The 23,084-nt window shown below is 42.0% G+C and overlaps 1 protein-coding gene and 1 long non-coding RNA gene across 3 annotated transcripts; both read left to right on the plus strand.

Moving 5' to 3' along the window:
- Positions 1-19,626: 19,626 nt before the first annotated feature.
- Positions 19,627-21,171, plus strand: LOC111589260 (uncharacterized). Its single transcript, XR_002748879.1, has 3 exons — positions 19,627-20,482; positions 20,544-20,842; positions 20,928-21,171. It is a non-coding gene; the product is annotated as an uncharacterized lncRNA (long non-coding RNA).
- A 6-nt stretch (positions 21,172-21,177) lies between these two features.
- Positions 21,178-22,199, plus strand: LOC103632862 (uncharacterized). 2 transcript variants are annotated; one of them, XM_023300637.1, is made up of 4 exons: positions 21,178-21,312; positions 21,385-21,644; positions 21,723-21,795; positions 21,891-22,199. In XM_023300637.1, the coding sequence occupies exons 1-4, from the start codon at positions 21,283-21,285 to the stop codon at positions 22,005-22,007; spliced, it is 480 nt and encodes a 159-aa protein (XP_023156405.1). In that variant the 5' UTR covers positions 21,178-21,282; the 3' UTR covers positions 22,008-22,199. The 2 variants fall into 2 exon arrangements, with proteins under 2 accessions (XP_023156405.1, XP_023156404.1); XM_023300636.1 differs by having other exon boundaries at positions 21,178-21,644.
- The last annotated feature ends 885 nt before the right edge of the window (positions 22,200-23,084 follow it).

The following is a 23,084-nucleotide window of genomic DNA, read 5'->3' on the forward strand; positions in this document are numbered from 1 at the left end:
CAAACATGGCCTCTGAACTCAGCTTACAAGACTACATGCTGATTTTGAACAAAGGTGGACAGGCTGCAAACATGTAAATATGTGCACACATGTAAATATGTGCAATCGGCCCCTCACAGGATGACAACATAGAATCCATACATCTATGTTTTACATGACAACAGAACTTTCAAATTGAAGAATATCTAATTTTACCTATCACCAGTTGGTAGGTAAAAAATTATCCAACATACTACTACCAAGAAATAACAACTAAGCTGGTAGCTTTGCTTGAAAAACACACTAATAGGTGATTTAGTATTGCAGTTATTCACAACTTTCAGCAAGCCTTGACAGGAAGGTGCAGGTTAGCATTTTGCACCACATATATGTGAGAATATTGTCTAAAAATCTAAAATATTATACAGAGTTTGGTATTGATACAAGTCAGAACCATTAACAGGTTAAAACACAAGCGGGGAAATAAAGTGAAGGGTTCTCCAATTCAGAGTAAAGGAATAGTTAAAGTGGAAAACTGAAAAACAAAAACATTGTCATACCTCCAGATCAGCAGCATTTTCTTGAGCAAGTTCAAGTGACTGTGGGTCAATATCAATACCAAGAACATGTCTGTGAATCACAACCATAGCAATTCACATTATTAATGGATGATAAGGAAACTAGCCACCAAACTGGTGATACCCATTAATTTATGGTTACATATATCAATGAGCATTTAAAAGTATTACACACTATCTAAAATCATTTTATGACATGGAATTCTACTCTTTATTTTAGCTTCACCTGCAAGACATGTGTACAATTACTATGTTTGTTACCTTTTTTGTTTCCTAAAACTCATTTGGAGCTTTTTCTGTTCTTTATATAAATTTATAATAGGGGTCAGCCCCTCCTGATTCCCTCAAAAAAATACTAACAAAAAAGAATAGACACAATCTACCAGGACAATTGCAGAGGAAGCCACTTTTTGTTAGATCAATCAGCAAACAAACTGTGCAAAATTACAAACATAAGCACTAAACAGTAAGTTTTTTTGTTTTCAAATATTGAAGTAGACATTACGCAATAGAGGGATTGTCACAGGAAAGAACATGGTTACCTAAAACTACCAAGTTAAACATACTCACTCAGCATCCAGTAAAGCACTCGCCACAGCCAGAGTGCCACAGCCACAGCCGAAGTCAGCTACCACTTTGCCGGTTATGTCATTGAAACTATTCTCTGCCTGATTATTTATCAAATCAACATGAATACGATAAAGCTAAGTGAACAGCAAATTGTAATAGTAGAGTTTTAATATCTGATTGCCACTTGCCACTTCCAGGGAAACTACTGATAGCTGATACTCCCTCCGTTTGTTTTTATTTGTTGTTATTGACCCATAATGTGCTTACTTTGTCTGATGTGATTTAATTATTGGCAGAAGGTATATTCTTAGATGTTAGATGTGCACAGTGTTTCCCTGGAAATTTGCCGTAATTCTGAATTGTTGCATTCCCTACTGGTCTATCATGGCACGAACTGAATAAATGATGCCTTATGGTTTGAAAATATGTAAATTAATCATGTAAATATGATATTAATTTAAAGGACCAACCAAACATAAATACTGAAGCAAAAGAGTGTTATACTATACTATTATAATTGATCACTAGGAAAGTTCACTCTGTGATGTACTTATTTACTAAATGCTTCATTAGAAGGTCAACCTTTGAGTATATGAAACTGTTCTTTTTAAAAGCTTGCACCGTGATCCTGGTGTGGAGATTCGATTGGTTTTGGACATCGTCGACGAGATCAACCTCATCGACACCTTCTTCTGCTATCTCGGTGGCAACGCACGGTACGTCGAGGTCAAATGTAATTATTATTCTGTACTTTAAAATTCTTTGGTGTATTTTGCTTTTTTGTGTGCCTACAAAATGTTGTTTTCTGTCTACTTATCTATATTTTTGTTGACTTATCATGCTTCAATCCCTCCTTTTGTTTGATTTACTCTTGTTTAATTTACTAAAGCATTTGGAGCTGCATTTTTTAGAACAACATTTTGTGTTTCGATCACTGAGGACAGTCATCCTCTATTGTTATATATTATTGCATGTGGTTTATTGATCCATCATAGTTAAATATATTTGACTAGACTGTTTTGCTAATAAAGATTTAGCATGCCTTGTTATATTGAATTGGAATAAACATTTATATATGCAACAGATTAAGTAATATATAATAATGCCAAACTGATGTGTGGTGGGGGTATTGATTGGGGTATAAAGTTTATACGCATGCGACCGGTATATAGAGGTCGATGCTTTTTTAGATAAAATGGTAGATAGAAGGCTGCTTTTCTGTACGGAACCCCTGCATCCGTACAGAATCCTCTCTCACCCCCTTCTCTTCATCCTTCTATTCTGGATCTACCAATCATGATAAAGCTATTTATTCAAATGAGTAATACAATGAACTGAATGCCTCTTTTACTAAACTGAATTAAAAATGTAAGTTTATCTAACATATTTTCCATAAAAAAGGTTTCGATGGAACCGACTATACTGAACCGTGAAAGAAATGCAGCGGACCGCCAAAAAAGGATGCCTATGTAAGTTATATACGAATAGTTACACAGAATGAAACCTATCAAAGTTGTGACGATTATTCATTTGCGTGTTTAATATAGTTTTAGGTTGTTCGACGACTATCGCGATGAAGATTATTATGTGCTACCACGGAAGTTCAGTATTGTCGCTCGAGTAGAAGTTAAATTCCCCATTGAACCATGTTATCGTGACAGACAACATTTCATTTTGTCTGACATCAATGTAAGTTAACATTCACATAAGTTCCATTTCAAAATTTCAAAAAAATTATATAATCTCCATACCACTGCCTTTTTCTGCTGGAATAATATTAGGGAGCCAAGATCGAGGCAATGACAAGTTCGTACGAGACAGTCAAGCACTTCAACAATTTGCTACATGAAAAGCATGTTTTCAAGATGCACAATGTAGATTTCAGTATTAGTATGGGTGCACATCAGTTTCGACATATAAGTGGTCCAATGGAATTATATCTCACCAGACAAACTGTCGTGGAGCCGTACATAGTTCCATTTCAAATGCCGCCATTCCCAAAACATATATTCTTGAGTCTTGCAGATATTGCCGAACTACCAAATAGGACTTTAGTTGGTAAGAACGTGAAAATCTTCTGGGTAGCTTACGATACCTTCTACACAAAAAAGTAGTAATCCATTTTTCGTCGTGCTTTTGTAGACATTATGGCTATTGTAGTCCACTTAGATATAATTCATCGCACAATGTGGGGTCCATTCAGGAAGATTGTTGTCATGGATGCCAGGTATATCACGTTAATTATCGATAATATGTAAAACATGAAATATTCAAAATAGTACTAATTTATTACTCTCAACATCGATATCCTAGGTGGTCTCTACATGCCATTAAAGTTTGGGGTGACTTGCTAAACAAAAATGCACTTCGCTGGGTGTTGGCTAAGGAGAATTGTAGCATAATAATTGGGACTATGTTTCGACGATTTAGAAGGCAAGGTAATAACAATTTATGTACCAACCGTCTTTCAAACACATCTGTCATTATTTTCTTCTTACAATGATTGTAACGAATATTTAAATATGTAATTCTAGAGTGCCTCGAGTCATCTGATTATACAACAATACACTTCAATCCTTTCCATCACAATAACCATCACTTTGAACGTAAGTATTTCAAAAATTACCTGCATTGAAATTGTTGTTCACATCATATAGTGGATTACATATATAGATGTAATCAAATGTAGCATTCATTGCAGCAATTCAGAAAGCTTTGATGGCGTGGAATGATCGTCAATTTGCTGTTAGATTTCTTGAAGAACAAAGGCGTAGATAGATGGTGATGATTTCAATACAACTGTATTTATGAGAGAATACATGTCCTGGTGCTATCGACCAAATCTTACATGTGTCGATATTTGTAAAAGCAATTTGTTCTATTCAGGATTGAATTAATAAGAAGATTATTAAACCTTATATTATTTTATTTGTGAAAATAATCACTCCCTTGCCCGTGCGTTTTATTTCAAATGACTCAAATGTTTGGTCTGTGAAATGATTTGAACCGGGAATAGCGAGTAGAACAACCATATTCTTTTCAACATCAAATCATCGATCTTAATCAGCTATCACGTATCAATCCTCCTCGCTTTCACTAGCACCCTAATGCTTCGGTCTTTATTTAATTCTTTTAGGGTCAAGTTCATCGAATTATCACCAAATGTCGGAGCGTCCAAATAACTCTATGGATAAAGGAAAATCAGGTTGACCATTGATAATCTTATTTTTTTTGTAAACTAAGTGTAAAATATTAATTTTAATACAACTATTTTTTCTCAAACTCATCTAATTCTTGGTTGTATCTTAGTTGCTACGTCATCTCAAAATAGAAAGAGACGATACTCTGACTATTGCACAAATGGTCCTTCTGGAATTATTATCAGAGAAACATCACACCCACTCCTAGAAAGTTGTAACACATCTTCATCTAATGATGAAGAGCCCTATCATCGTGTGGAATCCTTTCCACTATCGACACAAAGTACCATGACATATTCAAATTTACTACAAGGACATACATCCAACGGTTAGTTTTACGATAAATATATTAAGGCATTAGTGTCAAACATAATAATAATAATATAATTATTATTAATTATGCGAAACTTATTTTTATAGTTGCTACTGATGGTACGAATAACACATGTACATCATCGACTGCCATATCAAATTTACTACAAGGACATACATCCAACGGTTAGTTTAATGATAAATATGTTAAAACATAGTGCCAAGCATAAATATTATTATTCATTACTAAATTACTAATTTGAAACTTATATTTTTTTATGGTTGATGATGATGGTACGAACATTAACACACGTGCACCATCGACTACCATATCACCCATTCTCTTGCAAACATACTTTAATGAAGTACCAGATGATCGCGCGGAAGTGCGTCGACAGCGAGATCGAGCCAGACGTGCGAGCATGACTTATGACCAAATTGAAAGTAGACGAGCCCGTGCTAGAGAACGGTATGCGAATATGACGCCAGAACAAAGGAGACGTAAAAGAGACCAACCGTTAGGCGATACACCACCTCATGGCGAACCGAACAATGGTAAATCTTACCAGATTTCACTTGTATACAAGGTTCAAGCATAACTTACATGCAATTGATTTAATAACAATTTGACTTGTTATTATTATTAGATGTCAGTGCAACCAACAATAATTGCTTACTTGAACCTTCACACTTTGCTCCAACATATCCCGTCCAAGCAAACATAGCTGGTACGACAGAATATATGTTACTTACCATTCCTTTCTTAATGATTCCCATACCAATTAAAATGATTATTAACGCATCACACTACAGGAAACACCTAAATTTTCGTGGGCCAAAAGCCCACGAAAATAAGCCTAAACCGACGAAAATAGACTATTTTCGTCGGCAGACCGACGAAAATAGCCGCCGAAAATAAGTTCGACGAAAATAGGCACCTATTTCCGTCGGTACCGACGAAAAATACCTATTTTCGTCGGCTTTCCCGAGGCCGACGAAAATAATTGGTCGGACTGACTATTTTCGTCGGCCTTGGGAAAGCCGACGAAAATACGCCCAGGCTATTTTCGTCGGCCCGCTGATGGCCGACGAAAATATGTTCCCAGGATATTTTCGTCGGCCACCACCAAGGCCGACGAAAATTGATGGTTCCCCCCCCCCAAAACAGATTTTTCTGCACCTATTAATAATTCACAGCAAAATACACAATATCACAATTCACATATATACAGATTCACAATCAAAATACATAATTCACAAAACACATTCACATATACATATCACAAAACACATTGACATATACATATCACAAAACACATTCACATATACAAATAGTCCATAGTCCATAGTCCATACATAGTTTCAATACCATAAGTCCATAGTTTCAAACAAACTCACTACTCACTAATCACTCCTGCGGGCTATGAGAGTTTTGGCCACTCCCTCCTCCACCACCAGGAAGGTGGCCACTCCCTCCAGAACCATGGACGAGGAAGTCGTGGACGTTGACAGCACCCTCCTGAGCATGTGACGCTGAACCCTGCAATTCATCAATCATTCAAATAAGGCTGTGTTTTGCTATCCCTATACCTATACTGGCTATGTTTGGTCACTATTTGCATAAAACTAAACATGGAACGTCACCTGTGATCCATGGTGATAAGGAGGCTGTGCATGCATCCACGGGTACTGTTGTGCTGGCCACCCCTGAGGTGGTGGCACCCACCCCATCGGTGGCGGTGCCATCCACGCTTGAAATGGCTGCGATCCTTGGGGTGGTGGAGGCGTCCAAGTGCCTGGAGGTGCCTGCGTCCACCCAACACCGGTCCACTGTGGCTGCGACGCTGGAGCTTGTCCTGGCCATTGTCCCCATCCTTGTGCCTGCGATCCATTTTTGATAATAAAAAAAGAGTTGCTATGGAATTGAAGTGTTCAGATAGTGTTACCTGGGGAGGGCGAAAAGCGGGCAAGTTCATATCAGGGCCGAGTCGAGTAGTCATTTCCTGCAAATGGATGAAACGTTAGAATCGCAACACTATACATTGAATTCAATGACACGTGATGAGATAGACGAATTACCTGAAAATAAGAAGTCATATACTGCGTCAGCTGTCCGACCTGCTCCTGCGCTGCTCGAGCCTGCTCCTGTGCGAGTCGAGCCTGCTCCTGTGCTGCCCGAGTCTCCTCCTCCAGCTGAGCCTCTCGAGCAGACTTGGAGCGAGAACTCCCTGCCGAAGACGATGCCTTCCCTTGACCTATGGTCCTGTTGTACTCCACAACGCCGGTGCCAAAGGCAAACCTGCATGATACACATAGTTGAGCCATTAAGTGGACACATTCTTGTTAATGAAATTGTCGAATCAAAGACAACCACCTCACCTGCCATGCTTTCTACCCCCACCACTGTGGTACAACGCCGAGGCATCTAAGTCTGAATGCATCCAGTCGAAATCAGGCCCATGGCGTTGAGTCATTTCCTCCCCATATGCATTCTGCAAAGAAAGTTAGAGTTGGAGTTAGACACAAATCATGCAATTTAATTCGTAAATACAAACTTGTTTACCATTTTCTCCCTTGCCGCCTCGCTGCATAGCTCATCAGGGTTCGCTGGATCAGGCCCACGGTGACCACGGACGTAAACCTCCATAAAACTTGGAGCAACTCCACTTTCAGCTTCCTGCATGAAAAAGAAGAGTTAAACCATAGAATTGTAATAGATGTAACATACAAGTTTGATTTATACACTTACCATGCGGCGTGCGGTACCAAGGTGTCCATCGGCGCCGTACCTATGCCCCGGTCCTTCAGTGCCACAGTTGGCACGGTGCTTGTTGGACTCTGCAATCCACTCAGGCGACGCCCATCTCTTAGCCAACCACCTCCAGGCTTCCATGTCCTTCGCCAGCCAATCCACAACGCTCTCCAAGTACTGCTCCTCTGTGAGGTAGATCTCATTGGCCCCTAATGCTTTGCTCATTTTCTGCCCCTTTATCTTCTTGTAGTAGTAGTTGACGGCCGCGATGCGAGCATTGTACATGGCATCCTTGATGACCTTATCAGCGCACTTCCGAAATTGTCTCTTCACACGTGCCCACTGAGCCTGATCCGCCTCGATGTCATCCGGCAATTGGAACCTCCCCTACATATCAATGGAGAAGTTAAGTTAAAGTAAGATTAGGAGAAGCAATAATGCAGTGAATTGCTTATATACGAAAGTAAACTCACCCAGAACTCGTCCCACACAGCCACCTGACAAGTCCTTGGTTTTTGTTCTGAACTTCCCCCTCCGCTACTGCTTTCCCCTGGCTGGACATAGTCCTTCAGACCCCAGTCGGCCCACTGCATAACCGCGAACCTCTCGCCATTGAGCTCCACCATGCCAGGGTAGTAGAAGCGACAGAGGCTACCCAACACCGCGTTCACCTTGGGACGTCTGCCTGTACCGTCCCAAGTCAAGTCTTCCCATGACCTACAAACATTAATAAAACAAGTAAACCAGTGCAATCACGTTCATATTAAAAAATTAACACAACAGAAATAAGCCCCACCATTCTCCATGCGGCCGGATGAGCCTCCTCTCAGCAGGCCTCGGACCAAGCGCATTGCTCTTCTTATACCTAAGTATACAAGTAAATTAAATATGATGAAATGATTTAAAATTAATATCAATTAAACTAATATGCATAATAATACCTGAAGGATGTAGAACCATCTGACGCGTCGCCCGCGCTGCCTGCCCCCATAGGGTCAACCTCCTCATCCTGCTCACCCTCCTCACCCTGCACATGAGCATCCTGCTGAGGAGCCTCCTGCTCACCCTCCTCACCATGCACTTCATCTAGACAGTCGAGAAGTTGCTGCTGTCTCTGTCGGCTCTGTGAGGTGCCCTGAAAAAGCCCACTGCCCGAGCTGTCCTCGCTGGCCGCGCTGCCCCCACTCTTCCTCGATCTCCTATGCTTGAACATGTTCAACTGTAGATAAATTAATGTCAAACCACAGTATATGAAACAAATAATATGAAAATTAATAATGTGAAAATTGGAATACATAGCTTAATTGATTAAATAAAAGAAACATACTAATCAAAAGTCATCCGCATCCGATGATGCTTCTTCGGCTCGTTGTTTATTCATACGCTCTTGATTTCGTTGGATCCTTACTGATCTTCTAACGACGACAGGTCGTTTGCGCTTTGACCTAGGTTCTTCAATTAAGTCGCTTGAATTGTAACAGAGATTTTCAAGGCCTTCTCCATTGGTCACATGGAATCGGTGAGCTATGTCTTGATTCGACACCGCTTCTGGTTGAAAAACAGCGTCATCGTTGTCCCTGCTCGTATTCACGTAGTCAGCACTCTCTGGAGCGACGACTTGTGGGTTGACTTTGATTGCAACCCACCAAGCCCTAAGGCTTGGGTGAGGATATGGCAGGTAGTACACTTGTTTTGCCTGATTTGCAAGGACAACATCGCTCATACTGCTCGGAATCCTAGAGCTATGCTTCACCTCGACATTACCATACTTGTCGACACGAGTCCCACTATGAGCATCAAACCAGTCGCACTCGAAAAACACGACTTTAAGTTCCTTGGGGCCATCGAAAATCAACTCTACAATGTTTTGAAGAACACCGTAATAGTCCACTACTTTGTCATCGTCAACATATGAACTTGCCAACACACCACTATTGGTGGTGGCTGCCAATGGTCGACTCTTCTCCAATTTCGCGGTTCGGAAGCGATATCCATTTACATCATAGCGAGTATAGTTCCGGACGGACACAGAGGTATGTGCCATTTGCTGCAAGTCCGGGTGCACAGAGTTTTTGGAAACCTATACAAGGAATTAGTATATGCATTTTATCTTCGAAGTCCAAAATTCAAAGATTAAGTATGGACAATGAGAGAACGACAATTACTAACATAATTACGAAACCACTGCACGAAGTTTGGTCCACCTTTCAACCCATCACGTCGAAGATTTTCTAATTGGATGGCCGTAGGTTTACTAGTAGATTTCCAACATTCTTCATCAAACATGCTGGACATATTAGAAACATGGAGATTACACACTATAGAAATTATGAGATGAGAAAATGGAAGTAACTATGAGGAAAACTTACTCGAACGCCTCCTGTGTGCTGTCAATATTGCTATACATATATAGCATTAGCGTGTTCAAATCTGATCCTTCAATGTGACGTACACTCCCTTTTCCAACTGCTTTACCCGGATTCGCAAAAATTTGAAGGGTGCTTTGGGGCGATTCATTTTCGACATGAAGTCGCACTGAAGGAGCAAACACATTGTTGGCTCGAGCGAAATACCTGGTTGAGAATTGAGATATCTCCTTAAGGGCAAAAGCCTCCGCAATACACCCTTCGACTCTAGCCTTGTTGCGAACAGACGCCCTGAGCTTTTTCAACGCCCTTTCTATAGGATACATCCACCTGAATTGCACTGGTCCGCCTACCAAAGCTTCCCAAGGCAAATGCACAATTAGATGTTGCATCACATTGAAGAATCCTGGCGGGAAAACCTTTTCAAATTTACAAATAAGAATTGGAATTTCTTTCTCAAATTTCTGCATCAACCTCTTCGATACCGTCTTTGCGCATACTTCCCTATAGAAGAAACTCAGCTCTGCAAATATGCTCCAAAGCTCATCCTTAAAATAGCCTCGAAACATCACGGGCATCAGCCTCTCCATAATAATATGGTAGTCATGGCTTTTCAAACCGATCAATTTACCGGTCTTCAGATTGACTGCCCGTTTCAGATTTGCCGCATATCGATCTGGAAATTTCAGATTCTTCAACCACTTAAATATTTCTTTCCTTTCATCTGGCTTGAGGCAGTAATCAGCTCGCGGCCTACTCTCATGCCCTTTATCGCTTACTTTCAACTCGAGCATCGGTCTCTTACAAATTTCAGCCATGTCTTTTCTTGCCTTCATATTATCTTTCGTTTTATCAGTCACATCGAAACATGTGCTTATGATGCTTTCAGCAACATTACGCTCTTGGTGCATCAAGTCTATGTTGTGCGGCATGATCAAGGCTTTTGCATACGGAAGGTCCCATATTGATGAAATATGGGTCCAGTTGTGGTCCTCCCCGTAGCCTTGAAACCTATCATTTTCTCCTTGCTTCAGACAAGCATGCCATGCCATTATCTGCGGTGCAGTTTGCCTCTTTGGTGGCCCATTTCTGATTTTGGCTCCACTTCTGAATGCAGTAAGCGAATTCCTGAAATCATGCTTGAATGGAGTCCAACGTCGATGAGCATCAAAGAATGACACTTTCCCACCATGCTTCAATCTGAATGCATCCGTATCATTCATACATATGGGACAGCACAACCGACCATGAACACACCATCCAGACCAATCTCCATACGCCAGCAGATCATGCACTGACCACAAATAAGCAGCGCGCATGGTAAACTCCTTTTCAGTATGGCTGTCATAAGCCTTCACACCTCTCCACAATTGTTTCAGCTCTTCAATTAAAGGGCGAACAAACATATTCAGCTTTGGCCCTGGATGCTCGGGGCCTGGGATGACTAGTGCAAGGAACATGAACTCTTCTTTATTGACCAACTCAGGAGGAAGATTATATGGCACAATGAAGACAGGCCAACACGAGTAAGGGCTTGCACTGGTATTGAAAGGTGTGAATCCGTCCGTCGATAGACCAAGCCGTACACTCCTAGGGTCGTTTGCAAATTCGGGATCAAACTCGTCAATTGCCTTCCACGCATCACCGTCCGACGGATGGACCATTATGTCTGGATCAGTGACGAGACGTACACCATTCTTTGGCCATGTCATATGCAGAGCTATTTCCTTGTTGAGGAACAACCTTGAAAGCCGAGGAATGATGGGCAACCGACGAAGTTGCTTAGCTGCGACCTTCGTAACTACCAATTCACCCTCATCATTTGTCACCTCGACATATCTAGAAGCTTCACAATGCTTACAACGGTCCAGCTTGTCATCCTCCTCAAAGAATAGCATGCAACTGTTGGGACACACGTCGATCTTCTCATATGTCATCCCAAGACCAGCCAACATCTTCTTTGCGAAGTACATATTCTTTGGCAACTTATGATTCTCCGGGAGAACCTCGCCCATCAGTTGGACGATGTCGTTGTAAGCACTGTTTGAAATGTTGTGCTTCGACTTTATCGCCATTAGTCTTGTGAGAGTCCCAAGAACTGACATCTGAGTGTGCTCGTGCAGTCTCTCTTCCCCCGCGGCGAGTAGCCTGAAGAATTCCTGAGCATCACGTGGAAGCTGCCCCGGCTCCTCAGCGTTCATTTCAACATCCCTACCAAGATCATGCAACATGTCGTCCATCCTATCATGATCGTCATCAAGTTCCACCTCCGCGTCAACGTGTTTAATAGACTCTCCATGCCGGTACCATACAAGGTAGTTCGGCATAAACCCACTTTTGCAAAGGTGTTTCTCCATTTCTTCCTTCTTCTGAGGCCACTTGTTCTCGCAGCGATTGCAAGGACACTTCACTAGACGACCAGTTGCATCTTTGAAAGCGTGCTCAAGAAAAGCCTTTGTTACACCCATCCATTCATTCGAATGTGCCCCATCCTTTCTCCACCTGTCATACATCACCCTCCGATCACCGTCCATTTCAAAGGCTAAACAAAACACAAAGAACATCAACGATCGTCCGTGGCTTAGGTGAACTCCCTATTAGGTAAAGGCCCTAAACCCACCCAAGAGTGTAGGCCGATGCTTGTGATTTGTGACATGTATCCTACGATTGCCGCGAAATTTCGGCAGCATAACCTCGCTGCTCTCCAAGCACACGCCTGAACATGGTGTGTTGGAGAACAACTGGGTTACACAACCGAAATTCCGCGTCAATCATAAGGCACATGTCACAAATCACAAGCATCGGCCTACACTCTCAGGCTGTCCAAAATACGTGGACAATTCCGGAACGGCGAACCTCACAAGCCAATGTGACGTTCGCCGTTCCCGAACGGGTGACGCATACGGTTCGCTATGGTTAACGATTAAAACTAAACTATAAACATTAAAAAATATCTCGGAGATTAAACAAAAGACATCACCCTCCGATCACATTGAGGATTAGACAAAGAATGCAACGACACAACCATAAGATAGAAGTGCCCTATACGCCAATGGCACAACCATAAGACAGAGGCTCGTCACGGCCGCCACGGCACGCGCACGGCACGCCACGGCACGCCACAACCGCCATGAGCATCAAATATGGTGTGATAACAATCTTACAAACAATATTATATACGGGGAGGCTCACCGCGGTGAACGAGGGCGGCGTGGACGAACGGCGAGCGCGGCGTGGACGAACGACGGGCTCTCTTCTTCGCGACGGCGGCCACGGGCTCCCTTCGCGGACGACGGGCTCTCTTCTTCGCGGGCGGGTGAGGACGCGCGGGCTGCGTGCGGTGTGCGGCGACGTGGGGCTCGGCGGGGCGGGCGTGGTGCTCGGCAGGCGTGCAGGGGTGAGGGGCGCGGCGTGCAGGGGCGGGCGGCGAGGGGCGCGGCTGCAGGGGCGGCGTGCAGGCGTGCAACGGCGTCGTGGGGGCGCGGGAGCTCTGCGGGCGGCGTGCAGGGGTGCAGGCGGCGTCGTGGGGGCGCGAGAGCTCTGCGCGGCGGCGAGGGGCGCGGGAGCTCTGCCGGGCGGCGCGGCGGCGTCGTGGGGGCCGGGCGGCACGGCGGCGTCCTGGGGGCCGGGCTGCGCGGCGGCGTCGTGGGGGCCGGGCGGCGCGGGACCTTGGGCGGCGTGGGGCTCGGCGGCGGCGGCGTGGGCGGGGGGCGGCGTGCGGCGGCGGCGGCGTGGGCGGGGGGCGGCGTGCGGCGGCGCGGGGCGGCACGGCGGCGTCCTGGGGGCCGGGCTGCGCGGCGGCGTCGTGGGGGCCGGGCGGCGCGGGACCTTGGGCGGCGTGGGGCTCGGCGGCGGCGGCGTGGGCGGGGTAAGGCGTGCGGCGGCGCGGTGGTGAGAACCGTTTGAAACGAGCGAGAGAAGGCTGGGCCCGACGATGTAGGGCCACTATTTTCGTCGGCCGCAGTGAGGCCGACGAAAATAGTGGTCGGTCAACGACGTATTTTCGTCGGTTTGGCCTCGGCCCACGAAAATATAGCTTATTTTCGTCGGCCTAGTGGCCGACGAAAATAATTTCCGTATTTTCGTCGGCCTGCCGACGAAAATATTAATAGGCCTACGAAAATACGTATTATATTCGTCGGCCACTAGGCCGACGAAAATAACTTCCTTATTTTCGTGGGCCGGCCGACGAAAATATACCGGCCCACGAAATTTTAGGCTTCTCCTGTAGTGTCAGTAGACCGCGCAGAAGCACGCCGACAACAATATCGAGCAAGACGTGCGAGTATGACAACTGAACAGCTCGAGAATACACGGGCACGCGCTCGAGAGCGATATGCCAGAAGAAGAGATCAACGTAACCTTGATAATCTTGAGGGAGGAAACATTACCTATCAAAATTCGGTCGTGACCTTAGATGATTTTGGTACCATCGATGTTGTATATAGAAACCTACCTGACGCCACACAAATGTTGCAACCTCAGTCAGATTGTCCACATTGTGGAGCAAAAAGGTTCCAGTACGAGTCTCCTGGTTTCTGTTGCAAACAGGGAAAGGTCAAACTTGTGATGCCACAACCACCCGAAGAGCTTCACTTGTTGTACACAACTAGGGACGCTGATTCACAACATTTTTTGGATAACACTAGATTTTTTAATGGTCACTTTTCATTCACCACATTCAACTGCGAGTATGACCAAAATCTTGCAAGTTCAAGAGATGGTGTTTATACATTCAAAGCACATGGTCAGGTATATCACCGGATACACTCTTTTGGTCGTCGAGAAAGTAATCCAAAACACCTGGAGTTGTACTTCTACGATGATGATCCTCTTTTATCGCATCGAATGCGTCTTGCGCGTGACGAAGTCTTCAAAGCTAAAGATCAGAATGTGATGACCAAATTAGCAAACTTGCTAAGGGAAAATCCTTACGCAGAGACATTCAGAAGTATTGGCCAATATGGAAATATTGATGAATACCGTATTGACCTTAACACAGACTACAAGCTTGACCAAAGAACGTTTAATACACCTACCTCATCGGAAGTGGCAGCTGTTTGGGTTGAGGGGACTGAGTTACACCGTCAATTCGAACGCGGAGTTACCCTGTACGGAAATGACAATGCATTTTATTCGATAAAGCCTCACCATGGTTGCTATGATCCATTGGCTTATCCTCTTTTCTTCCCAAGAGGGGAGCTCGGTTGGCATTCAGGCATACCCAAGGTCGGTGTCAACACTGCTAGAATTGATGGACGACAATCCATAGATTCCGACAACCCAGGTTAGTTGCTCGTGTTCAATACCTTTTACTAAGGTGTTGCTTTGGCCATAATGTTCTTTAATGTCTTCTCTAAAATTTATTTTTTTTATTGTATAATAGATTCGAATGGCCAACTCTATGTTACGATGCGTGAGTACTACTGCTACAAATTCCAGATGCGTCGTGAAATTTTCAACACAGTGTTGCATGGTCAGCGTCTGTTCCAGCAGTTCGCAGTAGACACGTACATCAAGCTAGAGACTACATGACTGAACTACATACTGTTTAACCAATCAAGAATCAGGGCTGATCTTTATCAAGGCCTGATGGATAGCGTGTATGCTGGGGAGCATCGAGCAAGTGCATTGGGTAAATTGTGGGTTCTACCGGCTTCCTTCATCGGCGGACCGAGAGACATGAGACGACGATACATGGATGCCTTTGCTCTCGTGCAAAAGTACGGTAAGCCGGACATATTTCTTACCATGACATGCAATCCAAATTGGGAGGAGATAACCAGCGAGCTAGAACCAGGTCAAAAATCACAAGACCGTTGTGATCTGGTGGTGCGAGTTTTTAAGGCTAAACTAGACAATTTGAAGCATCAACTCTTCAAAAAGCACATACTTGGTGTCGTGGCAGCACATGTCTATGTGATTGAGTTCCAAAAAAGAGGTCTACCACATGCACACTTCCTTCTTATCATGCAGACAGGCAGTAAGCTAACTGTTCTAGACCAGTATGACGCTGTTATATCGGCAGAACTTCCAGATAAGAACAGATTCCCAGAACTTTTTGATATGGTAGTCAAACACATGATGCATGGCCCATGCGGACATCTCAACATGCAAAATACATGTATGAAGAATGGTAGTTGCAAGTGCCACTATCCACGACTATTTGGTGAGACAACGCTTCAGGGCAAAGACTCGTACCCCATTTACAGAAGAAGAGATGACGGACAAAAAGTACGAGTAAGGGGGCATGACTTGGACAACCGTTGGGTTGTTCCTTATAATCCTACTTTATTGAGGATGTATGACTGCCACATTAATGTGGAGGTTTGCTCAAGCATTAAGGCTGTGAAGTATATATACAAGTACATTCATAAGGGTCATGATAGGGCATCTGTCACTGTGATCGACGTTGATGGTGGTCAAAGTATTAACGAGATTGAGAACTTCAGAGATGCCAGATGGGTATCACCACAAGAGGCTTTATGGAGAATATATAGTTTCGATCTGCATGGTATATCTCCCCCAGTTCTGCAACTACAGCTCCACTTGCCTGGCATGCATCTTGTTAGTTACAATATAAATGATGATATGCGTCAGGTCTTAAACAAGGATAACATTGACAAATCGATGTTAACTGAGTACTTTAGAGCAAATCAGTTGTTTGATTGGGCATCAAACTACTTATATAGGGAGTTCCCCGAGGTGGCAAGGTGGTGGCCAGGTGCAAAGAAATGGACAGCGCGTCAACAACGTATGCAAGTTGGAAGAATAGTCTCGGCACACCCAGCAGAGGGAGAACATTATTATCTAAGGGTGCTACTTAATCACGTGAGGGGTGCTACCTCATTTGAAAGTCTAAGGACATACGACGGTAATGTATATCCAACTTTTCGTGAAGCTGCCGAAAAAAGGGGTCTTATTGAGGCAGACAACAGCATCGATGAGTGCTTAACTGAGGCGTCAGGATTTCATATGCTACCTTCTCTTAGAAGGCTATTTGCGACGATCCTGGTTTTCTGTGAGCCTACTGATGTGGTTGGTCTGTGGAACAAACATTTGGAGGCAATGTCTGATGACTTCTGTCGAACCCATAGTAACTCAAATGTGGTCGAGCAGTTAGTGTTGTTGGATATTAGAGATATGCTTCAAACAATGGGTAAGGACATCAGGTTATTCCCTCTACCTGCAATAAAGGACGAGCACGACAATATGGCAGATGTTGTTAGAGAGATATTTGAAGAGATGAATATTCCAGAAGACCCTGAGGCTGAATTTGTGGTTTCATCTCTCAACCATGAGCAGAGACACGCTTATGACGTGATATTATCATCGGTGGAGAATATTAGTGGAGGTGTCTTCTTTGTTGATGGTCCAGGAGGAACAGGCAAGACATTTCTGTACAAAGCTTTGCTGGCAACTGTTCGGCGCTCTGGAAAGATAGCTATTGCTACTGCGACGTCAGGAGTAGCGGCATCTATTATGCCTGGTGGTAGGACCGCACATTCAAGATTCAAAATCCCATTGAACATAAAAGAAGGTGACGTGTGTAGCTTCACTAAACAGAGTGGGACAGCCAAAATGTTACGAAGGTCATCACTGATCTTATGGGATGAGGCCACGATGACTAAACGACAGGCAATTGAGGCACTTGATAAGAGCATGAGAGATATAATGGATAGACCTGATTTGCCTTTTGGAGGGAAAACAGTGGTATTTGGTGGCGACTTTAGACAGGTCCTTCCGGTTGTACGGAAAGGTACAAGGGCCCAAATCATAAACTCAACGTTGCGTAGATCTTCTCTATGGGATAGCATGCAACATCTTAGACTTGTGCGCAACATGAGGGCACAGTCAGATCAATGGTTTTCAGACTATCTACTACGTATTGGTAATGGGATCGAAGAGACATGCAACGATGATAATGTGAGATTACCTGACGAGATATGCATTCCTTACACCGGTGAAGATGATGATGTTGATAGATTAATTGAAGAAATATTTCCATCGCTAGAGACGAACATGCATAATCGAGATTACATCACATCTCGAGCGATCTTGTCAACAAAAAATGAAAATGTTGACAAGATAAATATGAGGTTCATCGATCGCTTCTCAGGGCAAGAGATGGTTTACCATAGTTTCGATGTTGCTGTTGATGATCCTAACAACAACTATCCTCCTGAGTTCTTAAACTCTCTCACACCGAGTGGACTGCCTCCGCACATCCTCAAACTAAAGGTCAACTGTCCAGTGATTTTGCTCCGAAATCTTGATCCTCCCAACGGTTTGTGCAATGGCACAAGATTAATAATTCGTGATTTTCACAGAAATACAATTGATGCCGAGATTGTTTTAGGACAACATGCAGGGAAGAGAGTTTTTCTACCATGCATTCCTTTATGTCCTTCTGATGATGAGATCTTTCCTTTCAAGTTTAAGAGGACTCAATTCCCTCTTAGACTCAGCTTTGCTATGACGGTGAATAAAGCACAGGGACAGACAATACCGCACGTTGGAGTATATCTACCAAATCCGGTCTTCTCCCATGGACAGTTATATGTTGCCTTATCACGAGCAACAACGAGAAGCAATGTAAAGATACTTGCGGCTGGAGAAATGGTTCTGAGCAAAAACTCGAATGAGACATATACAAAGAATATAGTGTACAAAGAAGTCCTCACTTCTTAGACTTTGTTTTTGTGACATTCACACTGTAGTACACATTTTATTCGTACCAGTTTAGTTATGTATTAGTTGTTGCCAATTTATTTGTGAGATATTGAGGTCGATAATATATGTGGTGCTTGTTTTTTATGTAATCGTTGTGCACTAGCATTTTATCGAATGTTTTGTTTGCACATTTTATCGAATGTTTTGTTTCCTTTCTAATGCTTTCCCTAATGCAATATGTTTTTATATCTCTACTAAATCACCATGGATATTAGATATGGATGAAGAAAAGGTTGATGTCGGCACTATTGTTAATCCATCATTTGAGGTTATGGCGGGTAGTGGTTGTTCAGCACAAATTCTAATCAAATGCAGTGACACACACGAATTGGGTAAGAGCTGTTATCAATAACTACATTGGAGTAATTTCAACAATATTTTTTTGTTTGACACCTAATTATTCTCTTGTGCACCATAGATAATAATGATGGGGAGAATATTAAGGACATTGTTGGTAATGTTGTAGAACAATCGCTTGATGTTGTGGCAGTAGGCAGTGACCCAGTTCATGTGTCAGCTAAGCCGATGTTGGAGAACAACCGAGTAGGCTCTCATATCTAGATTTCTAAATGCTCTCTGTCTGATGATTACTAAATGTTGTCTTATAATTTTCTACTAAATAATGCTTTTTCAATATATTGATGTTTTTTACTCCTCACACAGATGTGACTCCCTTGTCATCCTTGGATGTTCAAAATGAATCAACTCAAATAAGTTCTGATGTGGATACGTTGGAGCAGATCGAACAAGATAACTTGGACACTTTGATTAGGATATGCGAGCATAACAAACCAAAGAAGTTGAATGTGGCTCGAGTTTTACCCAAAGGTAATTATTTTTGGTTCTTACCTTGTTGCATCCTATCGGTTTCTCATATATCATTTGCATATGAAGTATAATTTGTTCATTATATATAGATTATACGTGCACTACAGAAGATCTTCAACTTATTGAATACATTAAATCACTACCGGGAAAACAAGTTGTGGTGAACATCGACACCGCTTGGTTAAATAGATATGATATGGAATGTCTTTTCCATGGTGACTTGCAATTGACTGGCGAGGCAAGTACATCTATATTATATAATATAAAATATATATCTTTATATCTATCCTATTATATTGTAAGGTATTCAAATTTAAATCTAACCTGTAAATTTAATGTACCAATTGTATTGTTTTGGTATACAGGTCCTTAGTGCATATATACATTCTATTAGAGATGAAGAGCATATACTTCATAGAGAAGGTGGAAAGGTCTTCTTAGAGAGCACGTTCATTTCCAGCTTGCTTAAGCGTGATGGTGATCCTAAGATACTCTTGAATTGTAAGGAAGACACACTTGAAAACAGGGTGGACAACTATTTACAAGCTGACATGGTTAACTTAAAAATCAACTCATTCTAAGACATGTAATATATTGGTGCACAACACTTGCAAATTAATTTTAATGCATATGTTCGATGCAGGTGTTCATTCCAATAAACATAGAAAATTTTCACTGGTACCTGGCGATTGTCAATGCTAAAAAAAATGAGGTACATATACTCGATTCTATGGGACCACAAATAACGGATCGTCGAGACCTTTATACTACAGTGAGTAATTATTCCTTATATATATATGTGATTATTTTAGCATTACATTATTTGCTATCTTTCAATCTTAAAATTTTATTTGTTTGCCACATAGTTAAAAGGTCTAGAAAGACAGATTAAAATTGTAGCAGAACATAAAGAACTTAACCGGGATAAGTGGTCAGACATTGATGTTACATCATGGCCAGTTATAGAAAAGATTACAAAGCAAATGCAAACCGATGGGTAAAATTCTTGTGACCATTACTTTACAGAATTGATTGTGTTTGTTTTCATATACATAGAAACTCACCTATTGTTTTTAAATTATGTTTAGGGTTTCTTGCGGTCTATGGATGGTGAACTATATGGAATATTGGACAGGGTCTTCTCTGTCTAATAACATAACTCAGGTAGATGAGTTGCATTTCATATGAACAATGTTTATTTTGTTCTAATTTATATCATTTGCAGAACGATATAACAAAGTTTAGATTTAAGCTACCTGCAATATTGTGGAACTCAAGATTAAACACAAAGAAAGGACATCAAGAGACTAACCATCATGCAGATGAAGATGGAGGAAGTTCATGTGATGTTGAGATAATCAAGACTCCTTGTGAGTTACCTATATCATTAAATGCATCATCCCAGGTTCAACCATTTATATCGTCATGTGCTCTGCCCGCTACATTAACATCAACAAACACACAAGAACTGATGAGTGCATTATGCACATACATCATGGAGATAGACGACGCCGAATATTTGGAGTAAGTTAATGTTTTTTATAGATATGATAAATATTCAACATCTATGATCTTTCTTTAACTATGAAAACAAATATTTGTTTAATAGGAAACATTGGATTCAGAGCACCAAGCCTTATCCAATTTCTTTAAGTCTTCAACAGCTTAAAAATATATTGGATGTAAATAAACCGATGGATAAGGATTGCTTCAACATAGCTGTTCGGATGATCGCATGCAGTGATGCCTTGTTCTTGTTGGAAAACAAATACCACTACATGGATCTACAGTTCTGTGTATGTTGATTAGTGATTAAACTGTTTTCATATAAATATGATCATTATATTACTATATTTTACTAACATGGTAATAAACAGTCCATAACTAATTATGGTCAAGACCCTCGCCTTCGTGCAAAGCTAGATACCAATGTATTGGCGAATTTATTTGAATGTTGGCCTGACATGGAGTATACTATTTCAGATTGCAGCCAAGTAAGCTATTACTCCTTTATATTTTTTGTAATCTTTAATTTTGTTCTCTTAAGATGTTTGTTTAACTTGCAGATTCTATTGCCCTTTTGTTTCTTGGGTCACTTCAGTTTATATGTATTTAACATGAACACCAGAAGCATCTATATAATGGACTCCATGCCTCTACCATCATGGTTTAAGGGTAACGATCCAAGCATGCATTATATTCACAAAATACATAATATTGCCAATAATATGAATGTTGCCATGAAATTGGCTAATCCTACATGGAAAGACGATATTTATATGTGGCGTCGTATAGTACCATCATGGGTTCCAAAAACATTAAACTGGTAATTTCTTATACCTTGAAGACAACTAAATAATTTTGGCTATATATACACGTAAGAACGAGTTATTTTAATTTGTAGGGATTTATCAGGCTTTCTTGTTATCAACTTTATGCACTCGTGGAATGGTAAAAGGTTACCCTGCATTTCCACTGTGAGTAACTGTGTAGTTCTAATTCTTGGTCAATATCATTTTTTATAACTAATTGTCTTTACTGAATTTAATGTTGTTTTATATCGAATGTACAGACTTCAAGTGTACTGAGGACCAAATTCTTGGTAGAGTTGATGAAGTACCAGGACAATGAATGTAATGACAATATTCCAGAAGAAATACAAAAGATTATTAAGCGCATCAGTGTTTAGTTGGCTTTAGATATACGTGATTTTATTTGTAAATACTCGAGTTTATGATAAAAACAAAGATTTAGAATTTTTGCTCACTTGTTATTCCTGTCCTTTTAGTATGAATTTTAATGTATATTCACGTTTGATTGTAAATTGATTTGTATATTTTATAAGATTGTGGTCCATAATATGTTACTTGTTTTTATGTAATCATTGTGCATGAATAATTTGTGTGCCGTCGCAACGCACGGGCACTTGACTAGTTTTCTTTAATAAGGAAGTCCTCTTGGGTGTCCAAAAGATCATCCTTCTAATGAATAACACTAATCAATTCATTTAATTTTTCTTTTTGTTGCATGTTTAGGTTGGCAAAAAGAATGCGCAAGTTATCCTCCTCATTACTAGCATTATCCTCATCACTAGAGGTTTCATATTTAGTGGAGGATTTTGATTTTACCTTCTTCCTTTTGTCGTCCTTTGCCATGAGGCACTTGTGGCCGACGTTGGGGAAGAGAAGACCCTTGGTGACGGCGATGTTTGCAGCGTCCTCGTCGGAGGAGGAGTCGGTGGAGCTCTCGTCGGAGTCCCACTCCCGACAAACATGGGCATCGCCGCCCTTCTTCTTGTAGTACCTCTTCTTTTCCTTTCTTCTCCCCTTCTTGTCGTCACCCCTATCACTATCACTAGATAATGGACATTTTGCAATAAAATGACCGGGCTTACCACATTTGTAGCACACTTTCTTGGAGTGGGGCTTGTAATCTTTCCCCCTCCTTTGTTTGAGGATTTGGTGGAAGCTCTTGATGATGAGCGCCATTTCCTCGTTGTCGAGCTTGGAGGCGTCGATGGGTGTTCTACTTGAAGTAGACTCCTCCTTCTTTTCCTCCGTCGCTTTGAATGCGACCGGTTATGCTTCGGACGTGGAGGGGCCATCAAGCTCGTTGATCTTCTTTGAGCCTTTGATCATCAATTCAAAGCTCACAAAATTCCCGATTACTTCCTCGGGAGTCATTAGTGTATATCTAGGATTGCCACGAATTAATTGAACTTGAGTAGGGTTAAGGAAAACAAGTGATCTTAGAATAACCTTAACCA

This window comes from Zea mays, chromosome 7, assembly GCF_902167145.1.
Source record: "Zea mays cultivar B73 chromosome 7, Zm-B73-REFERENCE-NAM-5.0, whole genome shotgun sequence".
Classification (NCBI taxonomy): domain Eukaryota; kingdom Viridiplantae; phylum Streptophyta; class Magnoliopsida; order Poales; family Poaceae; genus Zea; species Zea mays.

What these genes read in the sequence shown, in the direction of transcription:
- LOC103632862 (XM_023300636.1), top strand. Translation starts at nt 21,283, where the DNA reads ATGGAGTATACTATTTCAGATTGCAGCCAAGTAAGCTATTACTCCTTT. An exon ending in GTTCCAAAAACATTAAACTG is followed by an intron (nt 21,645 to 21,722) that starts GTAATTTCTTAT and finishes TTTAATTTGTAG; the next exon opens with GGATTTATCAGGCTTTCTTG. An exon ending in GGTTACCCTGCATTTCCACT is followed by an intron (nt 21,796 to 21,890) that starts GTGAGTAACTGT and finishes TCGAATGTACAG; the next exon opens with ACTTCAAGTGTACTGAGGAC.